The sequence below is a fragment of the Thamnophis sirtalis genome, unplaced genomic scaffold (genome assembly GCF_051295495.1).
Source record: "Thamnophis sirtalis isolate CommonGarterSnake01/CBP01778 unplaced genomic scaffold, rThaSir2_p1.2 scaffold_10, whole genome shotgun sequence".
In the NCBI taxonomy this organism is placed as follows: domain Eukaryota; kingdom Metazoa; phylum Chordata; class Lepidosauria; order Squamata; family Natricidae; genus Thamnophis; species Thamnophis sirtalis.
In genome coordinates this window covers 5,526,462-5,549,749 of record NW_028261390.1, presented here as the reverse complement: position 1 = coordinate 5,549,749, position 23,288 = coordinate 5,526,462, and the positions used below count along the sequence as shown (strand labels likewise).

General features: G+C 45.4%; 1 protein-coding gene across 1 annotated transcript in view; it reads right to left on the bottom strand.

Annotated features, from left to right (window-relative positions):
- ADAMTS3 (ADAM metallopeptidase with thrombospondin type 1 motif 3) overlaps positions 1-12,106 on the bottom strand; it is a 125,561-nt gene extending 113,455 nt beyond the window's left edge. The window contains 3 exon segments of the mRNA XM_087723880.1: positions 1,238-1,677; positions 6,779-6,809; positions 12,017-12,106. Of these exon segments, the coding sequence (XP_087580006.1) occupies positions 1,238-1,677; positions 6,779-6,809; positions 12,017-12,106 (561 nt within the window).
- Between the last annotated feature and the right edge of the window lie 11,182 nt (positions 12,107-23,288).

Below are 23,288 nucleotides of genomic sequence, written 5' to 3'. Positions count from 1 at the left end.
TGGGTGGTCGTGGCCAACTCAATGTCACTCACGTTGACGGGCGCTTCGTCTTAGCTGTTAAAATGTAATAAGGGTTAACCGGAGAGGCAGTTTCTGTAAGCGAGGACAATAAAGATGAGGCTAGAAACAACACCAGAATGTTTCCTTCCTGCCTTCCTTACAGGATTAGCCCTGTAAAGTGGGGAAAAAAACAAAATGAGATTTCTTCCAACAACCAGTTCTCCAAACTACTTAGAAAGTTAACAACCGGTTCTCCCGATTAGGTGCGAACCGGCTGAATCCCACCACTGATCCTACCTGTCAATGACTTCTTCAGCTTCAACCGCAATAACACACGGGCAAACGATCGATACAAACTCAAGATAAACTGTTCCAAACTCCATTGCAGAAAATACGACTTCAGCACCAGAGTGGTCAACGCCTGGAATTCTCTACCCGACTCGGTTGTTACATCCTCAAACCCTCAAACAGCTTCAACCTCAAACTGTCTACCGTGGACCTCACCCCATTCCTAAGAGGTCCGTAAAGGGGGCGTGCATAAGCGCCCCAGCGTGCCTTCCAGCCCCTTTTATTCGTACCCATTTCCTGTGTTCCTATCCATGTTTATATTTATACCTGTTATCTCGTACATGTTCGACAAGCTAAATAAACAAAGTAAATAAATAATAGCAATAGCAATAGCAATAGCAGTTAGACTTATATACCGCTTCATAGGGCTTTCAGCCCTCTCTAAGCGGTTTACAGAGTCAGCATATTTCCCCCAACAACAATCCGGGTCCTCATTTTATCCACCTCGGAAGGACGGAAGGCTGAGTCAACCCTGAGCCGGTGAGATTTGAACAGCCGAACTGCAGAACTGCAGTCAGCTGAAGTAGCCTGCAGTGCTGCATTTAACCACTGCCCCACCTTGGCTCTTAAATAAATAGATACAGCATGTGACACCAGACCATTCAAAAGACCCATCAACAAGTGAACCAATCAGCTGCTCAGAATTTAAATATAGCTCCAAACGAACAACCAATCACATGATCAACTGATCAGACTGACCCCCAAGACAATAGAGAATAGGACAAGACACTCCCACTGAAGATGTTACCTAGTGTGGTAATGAAATGTTTGGAAACTTACATCCAAACAAGCTTGGGAAGCAAACCCCTGCCAAAATCTAAAACCTGAGCTGCGAGTAATTTCTACTATTTTGAGAATGACAGTGTCTGCTATAAAATACATATCTTACCAGGCCATCACAGTTGCTCACGGCGACAGAAGCTCCTGCAGTATCCACCAGATCTCCAACGTAAGCGCAGTTGGTCCATAGGGATTCCTTTTTCCATAGTCTCTCCGTGATCCCCTCGCCTTGATCCTGGCGAGCCTCTTCCGTTCCGTTGTAGATCGACGGAGAATCTTCATACCATTCCACCACTGCGTCGGAAGCTATTAGGCGAGAGTTAGGTCTCAGCCGGAGGTGAAATTCTTTCCCAAAAGCGGATACGTTGAAGTAGAGTTCCTTGGGTTGACTTGACGAAATATCCCTTACTAATCTTCTTGGGTGGCTTAAAGAAACAATATTGGAAACGTAGCTTCCATCTGCGTTGCTGCGGACTGGGATGGTTAAGGCATGCGGTTTTAGGCTGTGCTTCGTTGTTTCTGTTTTAAAAAGAGAGAATTTATTTACACCTTGATTCCTTGATTCCTTCCTTCCTTGATTCCTTCCTCGATTCCGTCCTCCCTCCCTCCCTCCCTCCCTCTCTGATTTCTTTTCAAAATTTGATTTTATTTATTGCTGATGAAATTGCTCTGTCTCTGTTCTCTTCTACAGAATTAACATTTAAATATTTCCTTCCTTCCATCCCTCCTTCCCACCTTCCTGATTTCTGTTCAAAATTTGATTTTATTTATCGCTGATGAAATTGCTCTGTCTCTGTTGTCTTCTACAGAATTAACATTTAAATGTTTCTTTCCTTCCTTCCTTCCTTCCTTCCTTCCTTCCTTCCTTCCTTCCTTCCTTCACACTTTCCTGATTTCTGTTCAAAATTTCATTTTATTTATCGCTGATGAAATTGCTCTGTCTCTGTTCTACAGAATTAACATTTAAATGTTTCCTTCCTTCCTTCCTTCCTTCCTTCCTTCCTTCCTTCCTTCCTTCCTTCCTTCCTTCCTTCCTTCCTTCCTTCCCACCTTCCCACCTTCCTGATGTCTGTTCAAAATTTGATTTTATTTATCACTGATGAAATTGCTCTGTCTCTGTTCTCTTCTACAGAATCAACATTCAAATGTTTCCTTCCTTCCTTCCTTCCTTCCTTCCTTCCTTCCTTCCTTCCTTCCTTCCTTCCTTCCCTCCTTCCTGATTTCTGTTAAAAATAGAAATAAATTTGATTTTATTTATCGCTGATGAAATTGCTCTGTCTCTGTTCTCTTCTACAGAATTAACATATAAATGTTTCCTTCCTTCCTTCCTTCCTTCCTTCCTTCCTTCCCTCCTTCCTGATTTCTGTTCAAAATTTGATTTTATTTATCTCTGATCAGATTGCTGTCTCGGTTCTCTTCTACAGAATTAACATTAAAATGTTTCCTTCCTTCCTTCCTTCCTTCCTTCCTTCCTTCCTTCCTTCCTTCCCACCTTCCTGATTTCTGTTCAAAATTTGATTTTATTTATCGCTGATGAAATTGCTCTGTCTCTGTTCTCTTCTACAGAATCAACATTTAAATGTTTCCTTCCTTCCTTCCTTCCTTCCTTCCTTCCTTCCTTCCTTCCTTCACACTTTCCTGATTTCTGTTCAAAATTTCATTTTATTTATCGCTGATGAAATTGCTCTGTCTCTGTTCTACAGAATTAACATTTAAATGTTTCCTTCCTTCCTTCCTTCCTTCCTTCCTTCCTTCCTTCCTTCCTTCCTTCCCACCTTCCCACCTTCCTGATGTCTGTTCAAAATTTGATTTTATTTATCGCTGATGAAATTGCTCTGTCTCTGTTCTCTTCTGCAGAATCAACATTCAAATGTTTCCTTCCTTCCTTCCTTCCTTCCTTCCCTCCCTCCCTCCCTCCCTCTTTCCAAGACCAATAACCACAAAATCCTCTGGGAACAAAATTTTCTGCAACTGACAGTCTCTTTTTGGTTTTGTGCCTGTTAAGACAATGTGGCAGGCCTGAGTCACTGCCGGTTTCAGCGACCCAGACCGCCAAACCCCTACCGGTTCAGCCGAAACAGTCCGAACCGTTAGGAACCCACCATTGGCATGTGCCCCACGCATGCATCCCACCCCGAGTGTGTCCCGCCGCAATGCATGCACATGCATAGCCCCCGTGGTAGAGACCCAACAACCAGCTGGCTGGTAAGAGGCCTGCGCCCATGTACGGCGGAGCTGAACTGAACGGCGAAGAGGGGGTTCTGCGTGCCACAAGTGGCACGCATGCCATAGGTTCACCATCCCGGGTATAGGGTCTCTTCCTTAAGCAGGGGGTTGGACTAGAAGACCTCCAAGATCCCCCCCAACTCTCTTATTCTGTTATTCTGTTCTGAATGGGGTGGCAACACTACATCATGGTTTCCATCCCTCTCCTGACTCTTAAGCTTTAAACGTAGCCAAGGAGCCTTATGTAGGACTACGTTAAGCCAAGCCTAAGTGTGCACATTGCATTTCCTTAAGCCCAGGGGTGGGTTCCTGCCAGTTCTAAGCTCTTCTATAGAAGAGGTTCCACAAATCTACTGTGCCGTTTAGAACCGGTTCCAGCTCCCTCCCTCCCCCCGCCCATCCGCACCACGCTTGCCCCGCCCACCGCTGACTGATTGGCTGGCTCACCAATTCCCCGCCTGCCTCTAAGAGTCTTATCTAAACCTTAAAGTCTTAAAGCTGTCAAGTTTGAACACCCCTGGGGTTTTTTTTTCTAAAGGGTTGGGGGTGCAAGGGTCTTGTAACTTGACAGCTTTAAGACTTGCGTGCTTCAAATGCCAGAGTTCCTGAGCCAACATGACTGGAGGAGGAATTCTGGGAGTTGAAGTCCACAAGTCTTAAAGCTGTCAAGTTTGAACAACCCTGGGGTTTCTTTTCTAAAGGGTTAGGGGTGCAAAGGTCTTGTAAATTGACATCTTTAAGACTTGCGTGCTTCAAATGCCAGAGTTCCTGAGCCAACATGACTGGAGGAGGAATTCTGGGAGTTGAAGTCCACAAGTCTTAAAGCTGTCAAGTTTGAATACCCCTGGAGTTTCTTTTCTAAAGGGTTAGGGGTGCAAAGGTCTTGTAACTTGACAGCTTTAAGATTTGCGTGCTTTTAAATGCCAGAGTTCCTGAGCCAACGTTTTGGTTACTAAGCAAGAGCGTTGTTAAGTGAGTTTCACCACATTTTACACGTTGGCCATGCCCACCAGTCACATGGCCGGCAAGCCACTCCCACTTGGTCACAAGGTGCTGGCAAGCCACTCCCACAAAGCAGGCCACACCTACAGAAGAGGTTCTAAAAATTTTTGAAGCCCACCACTGCTTAAGCCATGGTTATTCCTTGAGTGTTCAGTGGAACATTTTTCGCTGGTGAGTTGGATGAGCCAGGATTAATCTGAGCTACCTGGCAGAAAGTCTTGGATGTGCGCTTCCTTCACATTCTTCTACCAGTTCTCTTTTGAATTATTGCCCTGCCCTGCCTTTCATCCGCTATGTTTTAATGAGGTGACCATAGAAGGAAATGACTGGGGTGATGCATTCAGGCCTTTTTAAAATCTATGCTTTCTGTTCATGGCTTAGCAACTAACTCTCCTTTTCTCCTATGGAGAAGAATAAATAAATCATCCTATGGAAAACTATGTTATGAAAACTGTTATGGCCCGGCAGGAGCCGTTGGAGCTGCCTCCAGACTCCGACAGCGAGGAGTCTTATGAGTCGGCTCTGGAGGATGTGGAGGACCCTGGACAGGGTTCCGACTCCGAGCAGGGCGCAGAGAGACTGGTTGGCCACCAGGTGGCGCCTGAGCCTTGGACCAGTGGGGAGGAGACAAGGGAGAGTGAGCCGGAAGCCAACAGTGAGTTGTTCCGGGATGCACGCCGTCGAAGGGCTACTCGGCGTCAAGAACAACTACGTAATTACAGGAGGTAATTATGCTCAGCTGATGGTCATTAAGCTCCTCTCCAGACTATAAATGAGACTGCTTGTGCCATGCCCTTCTTGCAGAAGTCAACACTTGGTTTAAAGAGAAACGAACTTGGCAGGCTGGATTGCTGCCAGAGTTTGTCTGAATTTCTGCCACGGTTTGTCGGCCTTGCTGCCAAGGTCCTTATCTGTTTGTTTATTTGGCTTTCAGCCACCGAGAGTCTGGTCTTGTTATTAAAGGACATTCCATTTTATGCTTGTCTCGGCTTTCGTTACTGAACAGAGGAGGGGGTCAGAACAGGAAACTAAGTTGTTTGCTTGCGTGTTGAAGAGAGATCTTAAGCCACCATGGTTTTCTGTAGACCATCTTAGAAAGCAATGTAAGGAGAGGGTTAGGTGGCTTCGAGAGCTTGTTTGGTGAAAGGACGGTGTGCCTTAGATCTGGGGGAAAAAACCCTGATTTTACCTAAAATAAAGCATAGATTTTCGCTTCTGAGCATGCACAGGACAATTTTTTTTTTGCACTGCGCACGTGCGAACCAACAGTAGGGCCGGCCGGAACCCACCCCTGGTGCATGCGCATGGGGGGGGGGGGAACGCATGCACGAGGGATTCCATTCCCCATCTTCCAGTCAGAGGTGAAGAAGCTTCTTGGATGAGAAGTGAAACATCTTCAAAGAAAAACCAGAAAGTCTAGTTGCCTCTTGAAAGGAAGCATCTTTGGGACATCCACTAGGATGTGGTTGGTGTAGGGTTTCCTGCCTAAGCAGGGGGTTGGACTAGAAGACCTCCAAGGTCCCCTCCATCTCTATTATTCTGTTCTATTCTATTCTATTCTATTCCATATTTTCTATTCTATTCTATTCTAATTCCATTCCATTCCATTCCACTCCACTCTCTATTCTATTCTATTTCCATTCCACTCCACTCTCTATTCTATTCTATTCTATTCTATTCTATTCTATTCTATTCTATTCTATTCTATTTCCATTCCATTCCACTCCACTCCACTTTCTATTCTATTCTACTATTCTATTTCCATTCCACTCCACTCCACTCCACTCTCTATTCTTCTATTCTATTCTACTCTATTCTATTCTATTTCCATTCCACTCCACTTTCTATTCTATTCTATTCTATTTCCATTCCATTCCATTCTACATTCTATTCTATTCCATTCCGTTCCATTTCATTCCACTCCACATTCTATTCTATTCTATTCTATTTTGTCTGAATTCTAAAATTCCAGAGCACTTATTATTCCTTATGAATTCATTGATATTTGTTTTTTTTGGGTGGGGGAAAGTTAGCCACTCAGAGCCTGGGTGAAGGAGGGCAAACAAATATCGTACGCAACTAAACACATCAAAGAGCACAAAGGACAGCGCGGAAAAATATCGTATGCAAATAAATAAACAACAGAGCAAATAACCAAATTGGAGTGATGCGTTGGCCCAGAGGTGGAGCACTCACCTCACAAGCAGGAGGCTGTGAGTTTGATCCAAGGAAGAGGCAGATAATTCTCTTTCTGGGCACAATGAGAATATATCTGCTGAACAAAATTCCGTAGTGGCGACAGGGAAGGGCATCTGGCCAGGAAACTGCTAGCTCCATTCAGTTGCCCAGAGTCCACCTCGCAAGGGATTATGGGGTCATTAAAAGATGATGATGAGATCAAATAACCAAACTGACCACTTACCTGTTTGAACAGTTTCTTGGTGAGAAGAAGCCTAGAAGAAAGGAGAGAAATATGAATTGATTTCTGATCTGACACAGAGGGAAGGATGCTCTAAAAGGCCATTTTTGCAAAGGTCTTCTACCTTTTTGCAGGGGTCACCAACCTTTCGGACCTCAGGAACCACTAAATGCATAATTTTAATCCCGTGGACCCCTAATATGATCTGCCTAATGACCGGCTGGATGGGCGTGGCTATTCCTATTCCTATTCTATTCCATGCCATGCCATGCCATGCCATTATTTCTATTTCTATGCTATGCTATTGTATTCTATTCCATTCCATTATTTCATTTCTATTCTATTCTATTCCATTCCATTATTTCTATTCCTATTCCTATTCCTATTCCATGCCATGCCATTATTTCTATTTCTATTATTTCTATTTCTATTTCTATTTCTATTTCTATTTCTATTTCTATTTCTATTTCTATTTCTATTTCTATTTCTAATTCTAATTCTATTCTATTCTATTCTATTCCATTCCATTATTTCTATTTCTATTCTATTCCATCCCATCCCATTTCATTCTTTATATCCCATCTTTCTTAATCTCCCAGAGCCCTCTTACCATCCAGATCCCTCTCTAAGGGAGAAGGGAAGCTAAGAAAAATAAATAAATAAGAACGAACGAACGAATGAGTGAGTGAGTGAATGAACGAACGGATCCAGTCTGAAATTCTTGGGGAAGAAACAGCTCCCCATCCCGTCCCTGTTCAAAAAACTTTGAGGGCAGGCAAAAGATAGCTGTGCCGTGTAACAGTTAGATCCCTCCCCGAGTAAGGAAACCAGCAGCCGTGATTTCGAATACGGGCAGCTCTCTTAACCAAAAAGGGTAGGATTTATGTGCGTCTTAATTTATGTGGGGACTAGCCGGGGAGGGAGACCTTAAAAGAGGCTCAGACAACTTGGCAGCCTCTGTTTATTCAGGAGGGCCAAACAGTTCACCCATTTTCCCTGCTTTTATGGCCCTATAAAAAGAGAGGACGCCATAAAGATAAATATCTATCCATCGTCAATATAAAACTGCCCTTAAAAAAAAAACAACGTGTTCTTTGCACGCAGCTTTATGGGGTCTCTTTAAACTTGAAAAGTTGAACTGACTTCAGTGAGGTTTGCCGCCCTACGCAGGCAGTCCTCGACTTACAAGAGCTCACTTAGGGACGGTTCGAAGTTACAACGGCACTGAAAAAAAGGTGACTTACGACAGTTTCACACACTTACGACCGTTGCCCGTTGCCAGGCGTGTGAATTTTGATCATGTGACCGCGGGAATGCTGCAATGGTCACAAGTACAGGCAGTCTTCAACTGTGACCGTTACAACGGTACTGAAAAAGTGACTTATGACCGTTTTCACACTTATGACCGTTTTTCACACTTACGACCGTTGCCAGTTGCCAAGCATGGAAATTTTCACAATGGGACAGTGGAGACTTACAATAGTTCATTTAGTGATTATTCAAAGTGACAACAGTGCTTTAAAAAGTGATGTACGTCAAGTTTTTCACACTTATGACCGTCGCAGTAGGTCATAGGGGGTTAGACGATCAAAATCCAGACACTTGGCAACTGAAAGTGTATTTGACAATCGAAGTGTCCTGGAGTGACGTGATCTTCTTTTGCAACCTTTAGACAAGCAAAGTCAACGGAGAAGCCAGATTAATTTCAGAGCCGTGCTACTAACAACGGCAGTGATTCACTTAACAATGGTGGCCAAACTCACTGAACAACCATCTTGGTTAAAAATGGAAATTCTTAAAAACCTCCGGTGTTGGAGCATTCACAACTTCTGGAGGCAAGTTGTTCCACTGATTAATTGTTCTCACTGTCAGGAAAGTCCTCCTTAGTTCTAAGTTGCTTCTCTCCTTGATTAGTTTCCACCCATTGCTTCTTGTCCTGCCCTTTGGAGAATAGTTTGACTCCCTCTTCTTTGTGGCAACCCCTGAGATATTGGAAGGCTGCTATCATGTCTCCCCTAGTCCTTCTTTCTATTAAACTAGACCTACCCAGTTCCTGCAACTGTTCTTCATATGTTTTAGTCTCCAGTCCCCTAATCCTCTTTGTTGCTCTTCTCTGCACTCTTTCTAGAGTCTCCACATCTTTTCTACATTGTGGTGACCAAAACTGAATGCAGTATTCCAAGTGTGGCCTTACCAAGGCCTTATAAAGTGGTATTAACAGGTGATCTTGATTCTATCCCTCTGTTGATGCAGCCTAGAACTGTGTTGGCTTTTTTGGCAGCTGCTGCACACGGCTGGCTCCTATTTAAATGGTTGTCCACTAGGACTCCAAGATCCCTCTCACAGTTATTCATTTACACAGTAAATGAATGCTTGTAAGTCAAGGACTGCTAAGTTATTATTATTATTTTTGGAATCTGCAGAAAGCTAACCTGAGAATTGGTGTCTCCCCTGTTGATCCTAATACTTTTGTTTCAAGCCCTGTTATAACGTAGCATCTTTCTCTCCAAGGTCATAAGTGACAGAAAGATTTCAGATCTTTGGGCTGCCTTGCACAGTGTTGAAACAGAGGAGGAGAAAACATTCCTTTAATCCTAGCATCCCTAAGGATGACTTAACTTAAGTCTGTCTCATGTATGGTCTGTGGCAAAGGTCGGCAATTCATGGCTCTGGAGCCGCATGTGGCTCTTTCATCCCTCTGCTGTGGCTCCCTGTTGCCAGCTGGCTGCACAATTGATAGGGCTTTGGGTTAGGACAGGTAGAGGAAAAAGGATGCCATGCTAAGAGGAGACTCTATGGTGGGGGAACCGGACTTCCGGATGGCAGGGGGAAAAGGACGGTGCGCTAGGAGACTATGGTGGGGGAATGGGACTTCCGGTTGGTTCCAGAATTGAACTGGGGGCGGGGGGAGTTACGACCTTTGTGACTCTTTGAGTGTTTAAGGTTGCCAACCCCTGGTCTGAGGAAAAGACTAATTTATGCTCTTGAGAAAATCTCAGGCAAGAATAGACAAAACTTTGCTCCTGACAGCGAATTAAGCTAATATTTAGTTGAATAGACCAATATTTAGATTAATAGAGACAGTTTGGTGTGCTGTTCCAAAATCTAGAAGCACCAGTCAGAAGACAGGATGAAAACCTCTTATTTAATCTCACAACTCATGGAAAAACTCAACCGTAATTGCAACTGGGAAAATGTGAGCATCCTAAACCCAGCCAAATCCCAAAAATACTAGGGAATTCCTGGAAGCTGGGCACTCAGAGCTCAACAGACACATAGAGATAAACCTTATTTACCCAGCACTCAAAAGAGATTTGAAAAAGTTAAGAAGGAAACCAAAAGATCGGAACACATCCTCTCCCGCAGCCTACATTCAGATAAGCAGGGATTAGCACCAGACAAAAAAGCAAGCAGAAAACAATATCGTACCCAGGAGAAAAATATACCCCCACCAACACTGGAAGGGCAGGCTATTCTGTGCAAACAGGCAGCAAACCCCACACTCACTTAGCCTGCTGATGTTACCTAGTCAGGTAATAAAATTGTCTGCAAGCAAACAACTAAACCGCCCACACAGATAACCTTTCAGAAAGTCAAGAAAAGAAGTCCAGTTGCCGTGATTCAACTTCCAGACTATTCAACCTGGACAACTGAAAATCTTCCTCCACATGAACCCTTCAGAAAATTCTGATTATTGGTAGCATTAGACATGACTGTCTTTTCTGACAACGATCCTCTTCTACCAGGAAAGTATACTTCAAGCTAAAAAGAATCTCATCCGATTTTCTTTTCTTTAACTCCCTGCTAATATTCACCTCCCTTGATTTGGGTGATCTTTCACTGCTCCCGGATCTGCTCAGTCTAAGAAACACGCAGTGCAGAATCTCTCGCTCAAGCCAATCCATTACACACTTGTACAACTGCAGGACACGAAAGAGAGAAAGAAAAAGAGAGAGAGAGAGAAAGAGAGAAAGGAAGAGAGAAAGGAAGAGAGAAAGAGAGAAAGAAAGAGAGAAAGAGAGAAAGAAAGAGAGAGAGAGAGAAAGAGAGAAAGGAAGAGAGAGAGAAAGAGAGAAAGGAAGAGAGAAAGAGAGAAAGAGAGAGAGAAAGAGAGAAAGAAAGAAAGAGAGAGAAAGAGAGAAAGGAAGAGAGAAAGGAAGAGAGAAAGAGAGAGAGAAAGAGAGAAAGAGAGAAAGAAAGAGAGAGAGAAAGAGAGAAAGAAAGAGAGAGAGAAAGAGAGAAAGGAAGAGAGAAAGGAAGAGAGAAAGAGAGAAAAAAGAAAGAAATAGTGTGAGAAAGAGAGAAGGAAAATGGAAAAGAGAGTGAACCTAAGAAAGAGAAAAAGAGAAAGAAAATATGAGAAATAGAAAGAAAAAAGAGAGCAACAGTGAGAGAGAAAGAAAAAAGAGAGTGACAGACTGAGAAAACGAAAAAGAGAGTGTGAGAAAGAGATATAAAGAAAAAAGAGAAAGCGAAATAGAGTGAAAGAGAATTAGAAAAGAGATTGGGGAAAGAGAGAGAGAGAAAGAGAAAGAAAGAGCAAGAGAGTGAGAGACAAAGACAGAAAGAGTAGAAAGAGCATGAGTGAAAAAGAGAAAAAGAGTAAGAGTAAGAAAAAAAGAAAGAAAGAAAAGAGGAGGAGAAAGAGAGAAAGAAAGAGTGAGAAAAAGAGAGAAAATGAGAAAAAGGGAGAAAATGAGAAAAAGAGAGAAAGTAAGAAAAAGAGAAAAAGAGTAAGAAAGAAAAGGGAAAGAAAGAAAGAAAGAAAGAAAGAAAGAGGGCAAGAGTGAAAGAGAAAAAGAGTAAGAGAAAGAAAGAAAAGGGAGAGAAAGAGAAAGAAAGAGACAGAAAGAGAGGAAAGAACAAGAGTGAAAGAGAGAAAGAGTAAGAGTGAAAAAGAAAGAAAGGAAAAGAAGAGAAAGAGAAAGAAAGGAGAGAGAAAGAAAAGAGAAAGAAAGAGCAAGAGTGAAAGAGAAAAAAGCAGAGAGAGAGAGAGAGAGGGAGGGAGGGAGAGAGAGAGAACAAAGTTTTTCTACCGCTCTCTCTCCAAATTAAAACCTGACGGGAGCCTGGAGCTGCTGCCTGGCCAAGCGCTAATTCCCCGCAGGAGGAGCGCAGCCTCGCTCCCCCATTCAAAAGTCGGGGCTTTCCCTTCAAAGAGGCTTATTTCGTCCTCGCCATTAAGCAACGTCCCCGGGAAAGGGCACCCCGAGATTCAGAAGCTCCCCGGTCCCCACTTACGCGTCCATCAGCCGAGGTCTCCGATCGCACCAGCGCAGCGGCGGCGGCCAGGAGGCACAAGGACGGCGGCGGCAGCAGCAGCAGCAGCATCCCGAAGCCAGCTTCTGCCCGGGAAGAAGCGCTCAAAGCGGGGGGGTTTGCCGGAACGGGGTGGGGGGGGCGGGGGTAGAGAGAGAGAGAATCTCCTGCACGTCGGAAGGGCACAAAACCCCCGCAAGAGTCGGACGGAGGAGGACCGAGAAGGGGCCAGAATTGGCGAAGGAGGGAAAGAAGAAGCCCAGTCCAAAATTGGCACCGGCGCTTTGCACACTCGGCTGCCGGGCGCGCTGGCTGCCTTTCCCCGCCGGCTGGCTGGTTGGCGAAGAGGGAAGAGGGGCTGAGCCGAGCGGAGGGGCGGAGAAAGGCAGATCGCGGGAGGCAGGGAGGGAGGGGAGGAAGGAGACTGGGAGAGAGAAAGGGAGAGAGAAAGAGAGAGGCAGGGAGGTGAGGAAGGAGACGGGGAGAGAGGGGGAGAAAGAGGGAGGGAAGGAAGGAGACAGGGAGAGAGAAAGAGAGAAAGAGGGAGGGAAGGAGGGAAGGAAGGAGACAGGGAGAAAGAGAGAGAAAGAGGGAGGGAAGGAAGGAGACAGGGAGAGAGAGAGAAAGAGGAAGGGCAGGAGAAAGGGAGAGAGAGAAAGAGGGAGGGAAGGAAGGAGACAGGGATAAAGTGAGATAAAGAGGGATGGAAGGAAGGAGACAGGGAGAAAGAGAGAGAAAGAGGGAGGGAGGGAGACAGGGAGAAAGTGAGAGAAAGAGGGATGGAAGGAAGGAGACAGGGAGAGAGAGAGAAAGAGGAAGGGAAGGAGACAGGGAGAGAGATAAAGAGGGAGGGAAGGAAGGAGACAGAAAGAAAGAGAGAGAAAGAGGGATGGAAGGAAGGAGACAGGGAGAAAGAGAGAGAAAGAGGGATGGAAGGAAGGAGACAGGGGGAGAGAGACAGAAGGAGGGAAGGAGGGAAGGAGACAGGGAGAGAGAGAGAAAGAGGGAGGGAAGGAAGGAGACAGGGAGAACGAGAGAGAAAAGAGGTAGGGAGGGAGGGAAGGAAGGAGACAGGGAGAAAGTGAGAGAAAGAGGGATGGAAGGAAGGAGACGGGGAGAGAGAGAGAAAGAGGAAGGGAAGGAGACAGGGAGAGAGAGAGAAAGAGGAAGGGAAGGAGACAGGGAGAGAGAGAGAGAAAGGGGGATGGAAGGAAGGAGACAGGGGGAGAGAGACAGAAAGAGGGAAGGAGGGAAGGAGACAGGGAGAGAGAGAGAAAGAGGGATGGAAGGAAGGAGACAGGGAGAAAGAGAGAGAAAAGAGGTAGGGAGGGAAGGAAGGAAGGAAGGAGACAGGGAGAAAGTGAGAGAAAGAGGGATGGAAGGAAGGAGACAGGGAGAAAGAGAAAGAAAGAGGGAGGGAAGGAAGGAGACAGGGGGAGGGGGAGCGTCCTATAGGCTGGAGTTGCTGGGTGGGAAGGCAGCTCTCTCTTCCCTTGCTCTTCCCTCTCACCTTGTGGCCGTTCTCGAGCCTTGACCTGCCTCCCCTCCCCCCTAAAAAACCTCCCTCGGAGCCTCCCCCCCTCCACCTTCTCCAGACTGCAACTTCAAGAGCCCCCTTCTAAAGTCAGCCGAGAGGGGGAGGAAGAGAAATGATTAACCGGGACCGTGTGCCCATCTCGCCACCCTCCTCCACCCCCTCCCCCAGGAAAGTGGCAGTGGATCGGGTGGAATCGCACCCAAGATCCCTGCTCTTTCCGGGATGCTTCCTTGAGGATCGGGTCCTTCCGTGGTTTGCACCAATCCCGAGGCTTCCTTGGCCGCTTGGAGAAATGGCTTGGCTATCCGGATGTGCTGGTGATCAGTAGAATCTGATCAATCCATTTGATCGGATGGGATCGCACATGGGATCCCTGCTCCTTCGAGGATGCTTCCTTGAGGATCCAGTCCTTCCCCAGTTTGTATCTCTCTGGAGGCTTCCTTTGCTGCTGGGAGAAATAAATGGCTTTTGTAAACCTTTGGATAGCCAGATGCACTGAATCCAATCAATCTATTATTTCTATTAGTTGATTAAAGGCAGTCCTTGACTTACCACTACAATTGAGCGTAAACTTTACGGTGCTAAGCGAGACAGTTAAGTTGAGTTTTGACCCATTTTATATGAGCTTTCTAGTTGGGCAATGAAACATGTGTGGAATAACAACCAGGGTCAGAGACAACCGAGAAGGTCACAGTCCTCCTTCTTCCACAAGCATCCCTCTCCCTTCTAGCACTGATGATGTTACCTAGTTGGGTAATGAAACGTCTGCTAGAAAACCAAGTTCAGAGAGCACTAGTGACCCCCACAGTTGTCATTCTCCTCCTTCTCCTCCTTCTCCTCCTTCTCCTCCTTCTCCTCCTTCTCCTCCTTCTCCTCCTTCTCCTCCTCCTCCTCTTCCTCCTCCTCCTCCTCCTCTTCCGCCTCCTCCTCCTCCTCCTCCTCCAACCCCTAGCACTGATGGTATCACTTCATTGGGTAATGAAACATCTGCAAGAAAACACCCACATTCAAAGATCAGCAAAGACCGCACAGAAAGACATTCTGTATGGAAGGAAATTAGCCTTCATTTCCCCAAATCTTCCTCCTTTTCAAAATCTCCCACTGGGAGTTAATAATTGCAATCACTTTCCTAACGTGCAGGTTTTAAATTATATTTACTTCTCGCTCTCGGGGACAAAAAAAAAAGTATATGTTCCAGTAAATTAGGAAGCAATCTCCTTGCTAAAAATGTTCCAGTGCACTAGAAATCATTAGAAATTGCTTGATTCCAACCAACCTTAGCATTGTTTAAAAGTTGCCAAGACTTCCAAGAGGGTGTGAAGTTTAGCAGTTCAGTAATTATGAGGGACGCAGGGGCTCAGTGGCTGAGACGCTGAGCTTCTCGATCAGAAAGGTCGGCAGTTTGACGGTTCGAATCCCTAGCGCTGCGTCACGGAGTGAGCTCCCGTGACTTGTCCCAGCTTCTGCCAACCTAGCAGTTCGAAAGCAGGTAAAAATGCAAGTAGAAAAATAGGCACCACCTTTGGTGGGAAGGGAACAGTATTCCGTGCGCCTTTGGCGTTGAGTCATGCCGGCCACATGACCACGGAGACGTCTTCGGACAGCGCTGGCTCTTCGGCTTTGAAACAGAGATGAGCACCGCCCCCTAGAGTTGGGAACGACTAGCACATATGTACGAGGGGAACCTTTCCCTTTAACTGTATTATTTCCCAAAGCCAAAGCATTGAATTTATGGCTGAGATTCAATAGCAAAGAAAGGGGAACGTTCAAACATTTTCAAAATTTGGTTATAAATCAGTACATATACACCGCAAATTAATCGAAGAGTGGGTGATTGACAAACAGGATGTTATTAGGAAATGTCTTTCTCATTTAATACTGCAGAGCATTGAATGCAAAAGATTTACATGATATGGAGAGAAACGAGAGAGTTTCCGCACATATTGTTTTTTTGTTCTGAATGTACGTGTGCATTTTAGGATGAAAGTTGTGAGTCCTTGGTGCTCTCTGAACTTGGTTGTTTTCTTGCAGGCATTTCATTACCCAACCAAGTTACATCATCCGTGCCAGAAGGAAATGGAGGTTGCACTGATGGTATTATCTAGTTGGGTAATGAAATGTCTACAAGAAAACAACCAAGTTTAGAGAGCACCAAGGACCGCACAGTTCAATTCTGAGCTACAAATGTTCTCTTCTCCAAGATTAAAATTCAAATGTTTCCTTCCTTCTTTCCCTCCTTCTTTCCCTCCTTCCTTCCTTCCGCCTCCCTCCCTCCCCTCCCTTCCTCTCTCGCTTCCTCGCGGTCTCCCTCTCCCTCCCTCTTCCTCCTCCCTCCCTCCCTTCCTTCTTCCCTCCCTCCATCACTTCCTTCCTCTCCTCCTCCCTCCCTCCATCACTTCCTTCCTCTCCTGCTTCCTCTCTTTCTCCTTCTCCCCCCTCTTCCTCCTTCCTCCCTCCCTCCTTTCCTTCCTTCTTCCCTCCGTCCCTCCCTCTCTCGCTTCATCTCTTTCTCCCTCTCCTCCCTCTTCCTCTTCCCTTCCTTCCTTCTTCCCTCCCTTCCTTCCTCTCTTGCTACCTCGCTTTCTCCCTCTCCTCCCTCTTCCTCCTCCCTTCCTCCTTTCCTCCCTCCCTCCCTTCTTCCCTCCCTTCCTTCCTCTCTTGCTTCCTCGCTTTCTCCCTCTCCTCCCTCTTCCTCCTCCCTTCCTCCTTTCCTCCCTCCCTCCCTCCCTTCTTCCCTCCCTTCCTTCCTCTCTTGTTTCCTTGCTTTCTCCCTCTCCTCCCTCTTCCTCCTTCCTTCCTTCCTTCCTTTTTTCTCCTCAAAACCGCGACCAAAATTTCTGTGGCTAAGCAGGACCGTTGTTAAAGAAAGTTTTGCCCCACTTCACAACTTTTCTTGTTCAGAGTTGCTAAGTGAACCACTGCAGTGGACGTGGCCCCGGGACATTACAACCATCATAAAAAACATGAACCAGTGGCCAAGTGCCTGAATTTTGATCCCGTGACTATGGGGGATGCTGCAACGGTCGTTAAGTGTGAAAAATGATTGTAATTCGTTTTTTCACTGCCGTCGGAAGTTTGAATGGTCACTAAGAGAGTGGTTTTAAGTCAAGGATAATCTTTTTTAAAGTTTTTTTTATTTTTTTATAACAAATAATCACATGTATACTGTTACATAACCAACATTATTTTACATTATTAAATATTTACATCGATTCGGCTTATCATCAACCCCCAAGAACAATTCTTGGCTCTCCATACACCATATTTGTGCCCTATCCATCACTTTCTCCTCCCTCCCTCTCTCCTCCTCCTCCTCCCTACCTCCTTTCTTCCCTCTGTCATCCCTCCCTTCTCTACTTCCCCTTCCTCTCTCCTCCTCCTCTCTCCCCTTTCCACTCCTCCTTTCTCTCCTCCTCTTCCCCTCTCTCCTATCCCTCTCTTCTTCCCTTTACCTCTTCCACATTCTTCATCTTATTTACTTGGTGCATTTCAGCCTCTGAGCAAAGTCAAGGATAATCTTGACTTGCTTGGCAAATTTATCTTGTCGTGCTCAGCTCTTCCTATCTCTTTCCTCGGTATCGTGATGAAACGGAAGGTTAAAAATAACCGAAGCTCATCAGCGAAGATGACTTCGTAAGCATGTCTGGATGAGCCACCTACAAAGATAAAGTTGCACCCGCCAACCACTAATGGATCACAGGGCATTTCAAGCCAAGGCAGCTGAAGCAGTTTAGAAATTATTGGGTTATCAGCCGACGGATCTCGCTTTGATCAGGAAGGGGGAGGAAGATCTCTGGGGAGACGGAAGGCTATTTTGATCCGAATACCTTCACATTTGTGGAGACGCGCATCCAGGAAACATTTAGGCAAGCACTTAACGGTGAGAGGAGAAAGGCTATAAAGCGATATTGTATAAAGTCGTTTGCGGCGGGAAGAGGGGAAGAAAAAAGAGACGGGGAAAGAGAGAGAGAAACGGAGAGAGCGAAAGAGGGATAAAGAAAAGTCCTGTGTATATTTTACGTGACAGCCACAGTCTGTCTGACTGAATCTAAATCGAGTCGTCATCTTTAACAGGATTGACAGAGTTGGAAGGGACCTTGTAGGTCATCTAGTCCAACCCCCCAACCCAAACAGGAGACCCTACACCACGGAGGAGGAGGGCCTTCTCTGTGGCTGCTCCGGCCCTCTGGAATGAGCTCCCCGTGGAGATCCAGGCCCTCACCACCCTTCAGGCTTTCCGCAAAGCCGTTAAAACGTGGCTGTTCCGACAGGCCTGGGGCTGACGAGTTCCCGTCCCCACTCGAATTGTGCGGCTGTTGACTGTTTTTAAATTCTTTCTGTAGTTTGCTTGTTTGTTTTTTCCTCTTGTCTGTATTCCCTCCTCTTGGTTTGTTAGCCGCCCTGAATCCCTCCGGGAATAGGGCGGCATATAAGTGCAATCAAATCAAATCAAATCAAATTTCTGACAAGTGGCAGTTCAATCTCTTCTTGAAAGCCTCCAGTAATGAAGCTCCCACAACTTTTGAAGGCAACTTCTGTCCCATGGGTGGATTGTTCTCACAGAACAATCCCTCCTTATTTCCAGGTTGACTTTCTCCTTGATCAGTTTCCATCCATTATTCCTTGTCTGACCTTCATGGAAAACAGCTTGACCCCCTCCTCTTTATGGCAGTTCTAAGTTGCTTCTCTCCTTGATTAGTTTCCACCCATTGCTTCTTGTCCTGACCTCAGGTGCTTTGGAGAATAGCTTGACTCCCTCTTCTTTGTGGCAACCCCTGAGATATTGGGACACTGCTATCACGTTTCCCCTAGTCTTTCTTTTCATTAAACTAGACCTACCCAGTTCCTGCAACCGTTCCTCATATGTTTTAGTCTCCAGTCCCCTAATTCTCTTTGTTGCTCTTCTCTGCACTCTTTCTAGAGTCTCCACATCTTTTCTACATCGTGGCGACCAAAACTGGATGGCGTATTCCAAGTGTGGCCTTACCAAGGCATTAAAAAGTGGTCTTAACACTTCACCTGATCTTGATTCTCTCCCTCTGTTGATGCAGCCTAGAACTGTGTTGGCTTTTTTTAAAAAAAAGTATAAGTCTGCCTAATTTAGGTCTGGCTGACATTTTCAACTGAGAAGATAAAGTAGGGTCAGTGTATTATTTAGACAGGAAATCAGCAGGAAATCGCAGGGTTTTTTCGAGAATACAAGTTGGAATGAATTCGGAAATCTGTTGCACAAAATAAATGTTTCTCAACTTTACACGAAAGGAGAAGTTGTCCATAGTTCATGATTGCTGCGTACAGCTGGTCCTCGACTTTACGGCCCTTCAATGGAGCCCCAAATTTACGTTGCTAAGTGAGACATTCGTTCAGTGAGTTTTGCTCCCTTTTTGCGTACTTTCTCGCCTCAGTTGTCAAGTGGCTCGCTGCAGTGGTACGGTTGTTAAGTGAACACGGCTTCCTCATTGACTTTGCATGGGGCTGGATTTAGATGAAAAGAGGCCCTAGGCTATTCCACTTAGGAGGCCCTTTCACCTTCCATTTTTAAGTTTGTAAATTACATGACAGACAATAAAATACATCATCACTGTGATATATATCAATATATATCAATATATATAGCTGGCCTCCCGACGGAGGGCGGCTCTACTCTGCGGCAAAGGCAGCGAGGCCAGCCACCCCCACTGCTGCGCTCAGCTGACCGGCTCGGCCCCCTCACCCTCACCTGCCTGGCCGCTGGTGGGCTCCGCGTTGACAGGGCGGCTACTGGGAGCGGCCGCGCCTCTCGCCCAGCCGCCGGTGCCGGGAACGTGGGCGGGCTCCCCAACTGCTGCGGCGCTGGAACGATCTTAACCAATACATTTTTATGTTTGTTTATTAGTCATATGCGTAGAATTTCTCCTTATTTTCGGTTCAGTGTTTTAGTGTTCACTGTTTTTAGAATAGTGTAATTTTAATTTTGCTAACAATTTGAATGTAGGCCCCTCTTGAGCTTGAGTCCCTAGGGTGAAGCCTAGTTAGCCGATAGGAAAATCCGGCCCTGTTGGCAGGTCGCAAAAGGAGACTGCAACCGTCATCAATATGAATCCATGGCCTAGGGTCTGAATTTTGAACATGTGACCACGGGGATGCTGGAATGGTCGTAAGTGTGAAACATGGTCATTAAAAGTCACTCTTTTCAGGGATGTTGTGACTTTGGTCACTCGATGAACTGTTATTTCACAAACTGCAATATTTTAGATTTACATTTGCACGGCTAGTCAACGCATCATTATAGCGGCGTGTCTGACATTTCTATGCATTACTCAATCTTTGTTGTGCTACTGTTTTTTCTCATTTATTTGATTTTACTGCAGTATTGCAGTTTTTTTTCATATAAATTTTTATTTTTATCAGACAACACACACACACAATAAAAAAAGACCAAAAAAAAAAGCATCATCACATACAGCATGTCGTTTGGTTACAAGTGTTTTTACATCCATATTCTCGAATAACATTTACCATCACAGATTTTTCATCTAGTATAACTAAATACCTCACTTTCATTCTATAGTATATGTTCAATTACAATTATTATTATTTTTTTCCAATGAATCATAATCCCCTTACATTCTTGATTGTCTATTTGGTAACAGTATACCTTTATATAATCCCCATGTGAAAGAAAAGAAAAATTACCAACCATTTATATTTGTATATCACTATTTTCAATTATGCATAATTCCACCAATCAACTATCGGGTATGCTTATGTTCATTATTATCCTTGTACATCATACATTCAAACAGAAATCTTACTCCTTCATTTTTCAACAAAATATTCTAAATGGTCACTACATATATATACCAATTTTTAATTATTCCCTTATTAGAATTATTTATCAACAACAAGATATTATTGTAATATATTCTTAGGGTTATACATTATATCACCAATCCTCTATCAAGTATACATAAAATCATTGTTATCCTTATCCTTTTTAAAACAAAAAATTCTAAAGTATTCAATTCATAGATGTATTAGTTTTTCATTGTATGCAGTATTGCAGGTTTTTTTAATAAACCACACACACACACACACACACACACATCCTTTACAATCAATATCTTCTAAAATTAATATCCTTTATGAAGAATTCAAAATAAGTCAAACAGCTGTAGAGAAGGAAATGGAGTCTTAAGAACAGAGACGGAGAAAATTGGAGGCATGTAGCTTCAGGCTAAAGAGCGGGATCTGAAAATCTGAAATGATTGTGTACAAAAGATCAAGTTTGCTCCCTCTTCATTCCAGACTGGAGCAGAAAGCATCAGGGGCTTCAGTTACAGGAAGGCCTGTTCAATATTACGAAAGAAGAGGCGGAAGAGGGAGGAGGAGGAGGAGAGGGGAGGAGAAGAAGTGGAAGAGGGAGGAGGAGAAGGAAGAAGAAGAAGAGGAGGAGGAGGAGAGGAGGAGGAGGGGGGAGAAGAAGTGGAGGAGGAGAGGAGGAAGAAGAAGTGGAAGAGGGAGGAGGAGGAGGAGGAAGAAGAGGGAGGAGGAGGAGGAGAGGAGGAGGAGGGGGGAGGAGAAGAAGTGGAGGGGAGAGGAGGAAGAAGAAGTGGAAGAGGGAGGAGGAGGAGGAGGAAGAAGAAGAGGAGGAGGAGGAGAGGAGGAGGAGGGGGGAGGAGAAGAAGTGGAGGAGGAGAGGAGGAAGAAAAAGTGGAAGAGGGAGGAGGAGGAGGAAGAAGAAGAAGAGGAGGAGGAGAGGAGGAGGGAGGGGGGAGGAGAAGAAGTGGAGGGGGAGAGGAGGAAGAAGAAGTGGAAGAGGGAGGAGGAGAAGGAAGAAGAAGAGGAGGAGGAGGAGAGGAGGAGAGGAGGAGGAAGAAGAAGGGAGGAGGAGGATGGGAGGAGGAGGAGGAGGAGGAGGAAGAGGAGGAGGATGGGAGGAGGATGGGAGGAGGAGGAGGAGGAAGAGGAGGAGGGAGAGGAGGAAGAAGAGGAGGAGGGGAAGAGGAAGAGAAGAAGAGGAGGAGGAGAAGGAGGGGAGGAGGAGAAGGAAGAAGAAGAGGAGGAGGAGGAAGAGGAGGAGAGGAGGAGAAGAAAAAGAGGAGGGGGAGGAGAAGAGGAGGAGAAGGAAGAAGAAGAAGAGGGGGAGGAGGGGGAGGAGGAGGAGGACTTTAAGACTTGTGTGCTTCAAATGCCAGAGTCTCTGAGCCAACATTTTGGTTGCTAACCAAGAGCATTGTTAAGTGAGTTTCACCACATTTTACAAGCTGGCCATGCCCACCCAGTGACATGGCCGGCAAGCCACTCCCACAGAGCAGGCCACACCCACAGAAGAGGTTCTTAAAATTTTTTGAAACCCACCACTGGCTCAGGGGTAACCTCAGTTTCACACCATCCCAAACCTCCTCATCCTCTGGTTGACCCTTCCGCAAGGTGAGAATCCAAGGAATGCTTCGAGAGCAAGCATGTCCCTCATTCCAACATCATGTGCGAATAACACTTTTGGCAAGAAGGAAAAGTAAACGACAAGGACTCCTTTCATTCTTCAATTAGGATTGGAAGCAGGATGAATGAGAGAATCCAATTCTCACAACCATTTTTGTGTGTGTGTGTGTGTTTGTGTGTTTGTGTGTGTGTGTCTACAATTTGTTACCCAAGGAGGACCTCTCAGAACTTGTCTGAATGCCCTTCCTTGCAAAAGAGCTTGCTGCTTAAAAATAATTCTCTCCTGGGAAAGTTACTCTTACTCAGTCTGTCTGCATCAGCGGGGGTTCCACTTGCCAAAGCATTTGCAAAGGATGCTATTATCCTCACAGATTCCCCTTGGGGAGATCTCCCAAAATCAAGGGGAGCTTGCACTTAGTAGAGTCCTTTGTGGGTCCTCGTGAAGCTACCTTATCCTCATATCTGCTACGCCTTTCCTCTGGCTTATAGTAGCAACGGCAATAGCCCTTAGACTTATATACCACTTCACAGTGCTTTTACAGCCCTCTCTCTGAGCAGTTTACAGAGTCAGCCTCTTGCCCCCCCCAACAATCTGGGTCCTCATTTTACCCACCTCCGAAGGATGGAAGGCTGAGTCAACCTTGAGCCGGTCAGGATTGAACTGCTGGCAGTCGGCAGAATTAACTTGCAATACTGCATTCTAACCAGTGGTGGGTTCCTAACCAGTTTACTACCGGTCCGATAAGAGGGCGTTTTGCAGGGGAAAAAGGGAGAAGAAAGAAGGGAAGGAGAAAAGCAAAAAGAAGAGCGATAGGGAGAAGAAGAAGAAGAGGGAGAAGGGGAAGGAGAAAAGGAGAATGAGAAGGAAAAGGCGAAAAATAGAGAGAAGGAGAGGGAAAAGGACAAAGAGAAGTGGGAGAAGGGGAAGGAGAAAAGGAGAATGAGAAGGGAAAGGGGAAAAGATGGAGAGAAGGAGAGGAAAAAGAACAAAGAGAAGAAGAGGGAGAAGGGGAAGGAGAAAAGAAGAAGGTGAAAGGAGAAGGGGAAGGAAAAAAGATGGAGAGAAGGAGATAAAAAAAGGACAAAGAGAAGAAGGGGGAGAAGGGGAAGGAGAAAAGGAGAACAAGAAGGAAAAGGGGAAGGAGAAAAATGGAGAGGAAAAAGGAGAAAAAGAAGGAGGGGAAGGAGAAGTCTTTTAATACAATAAGGCACAGCTGTTTAATGTTTTTCACCGCCTACATTTGATCTTCAAGTGTTAACATTAGTGACCAGAATTTAAAAGGGCAGCCAAGG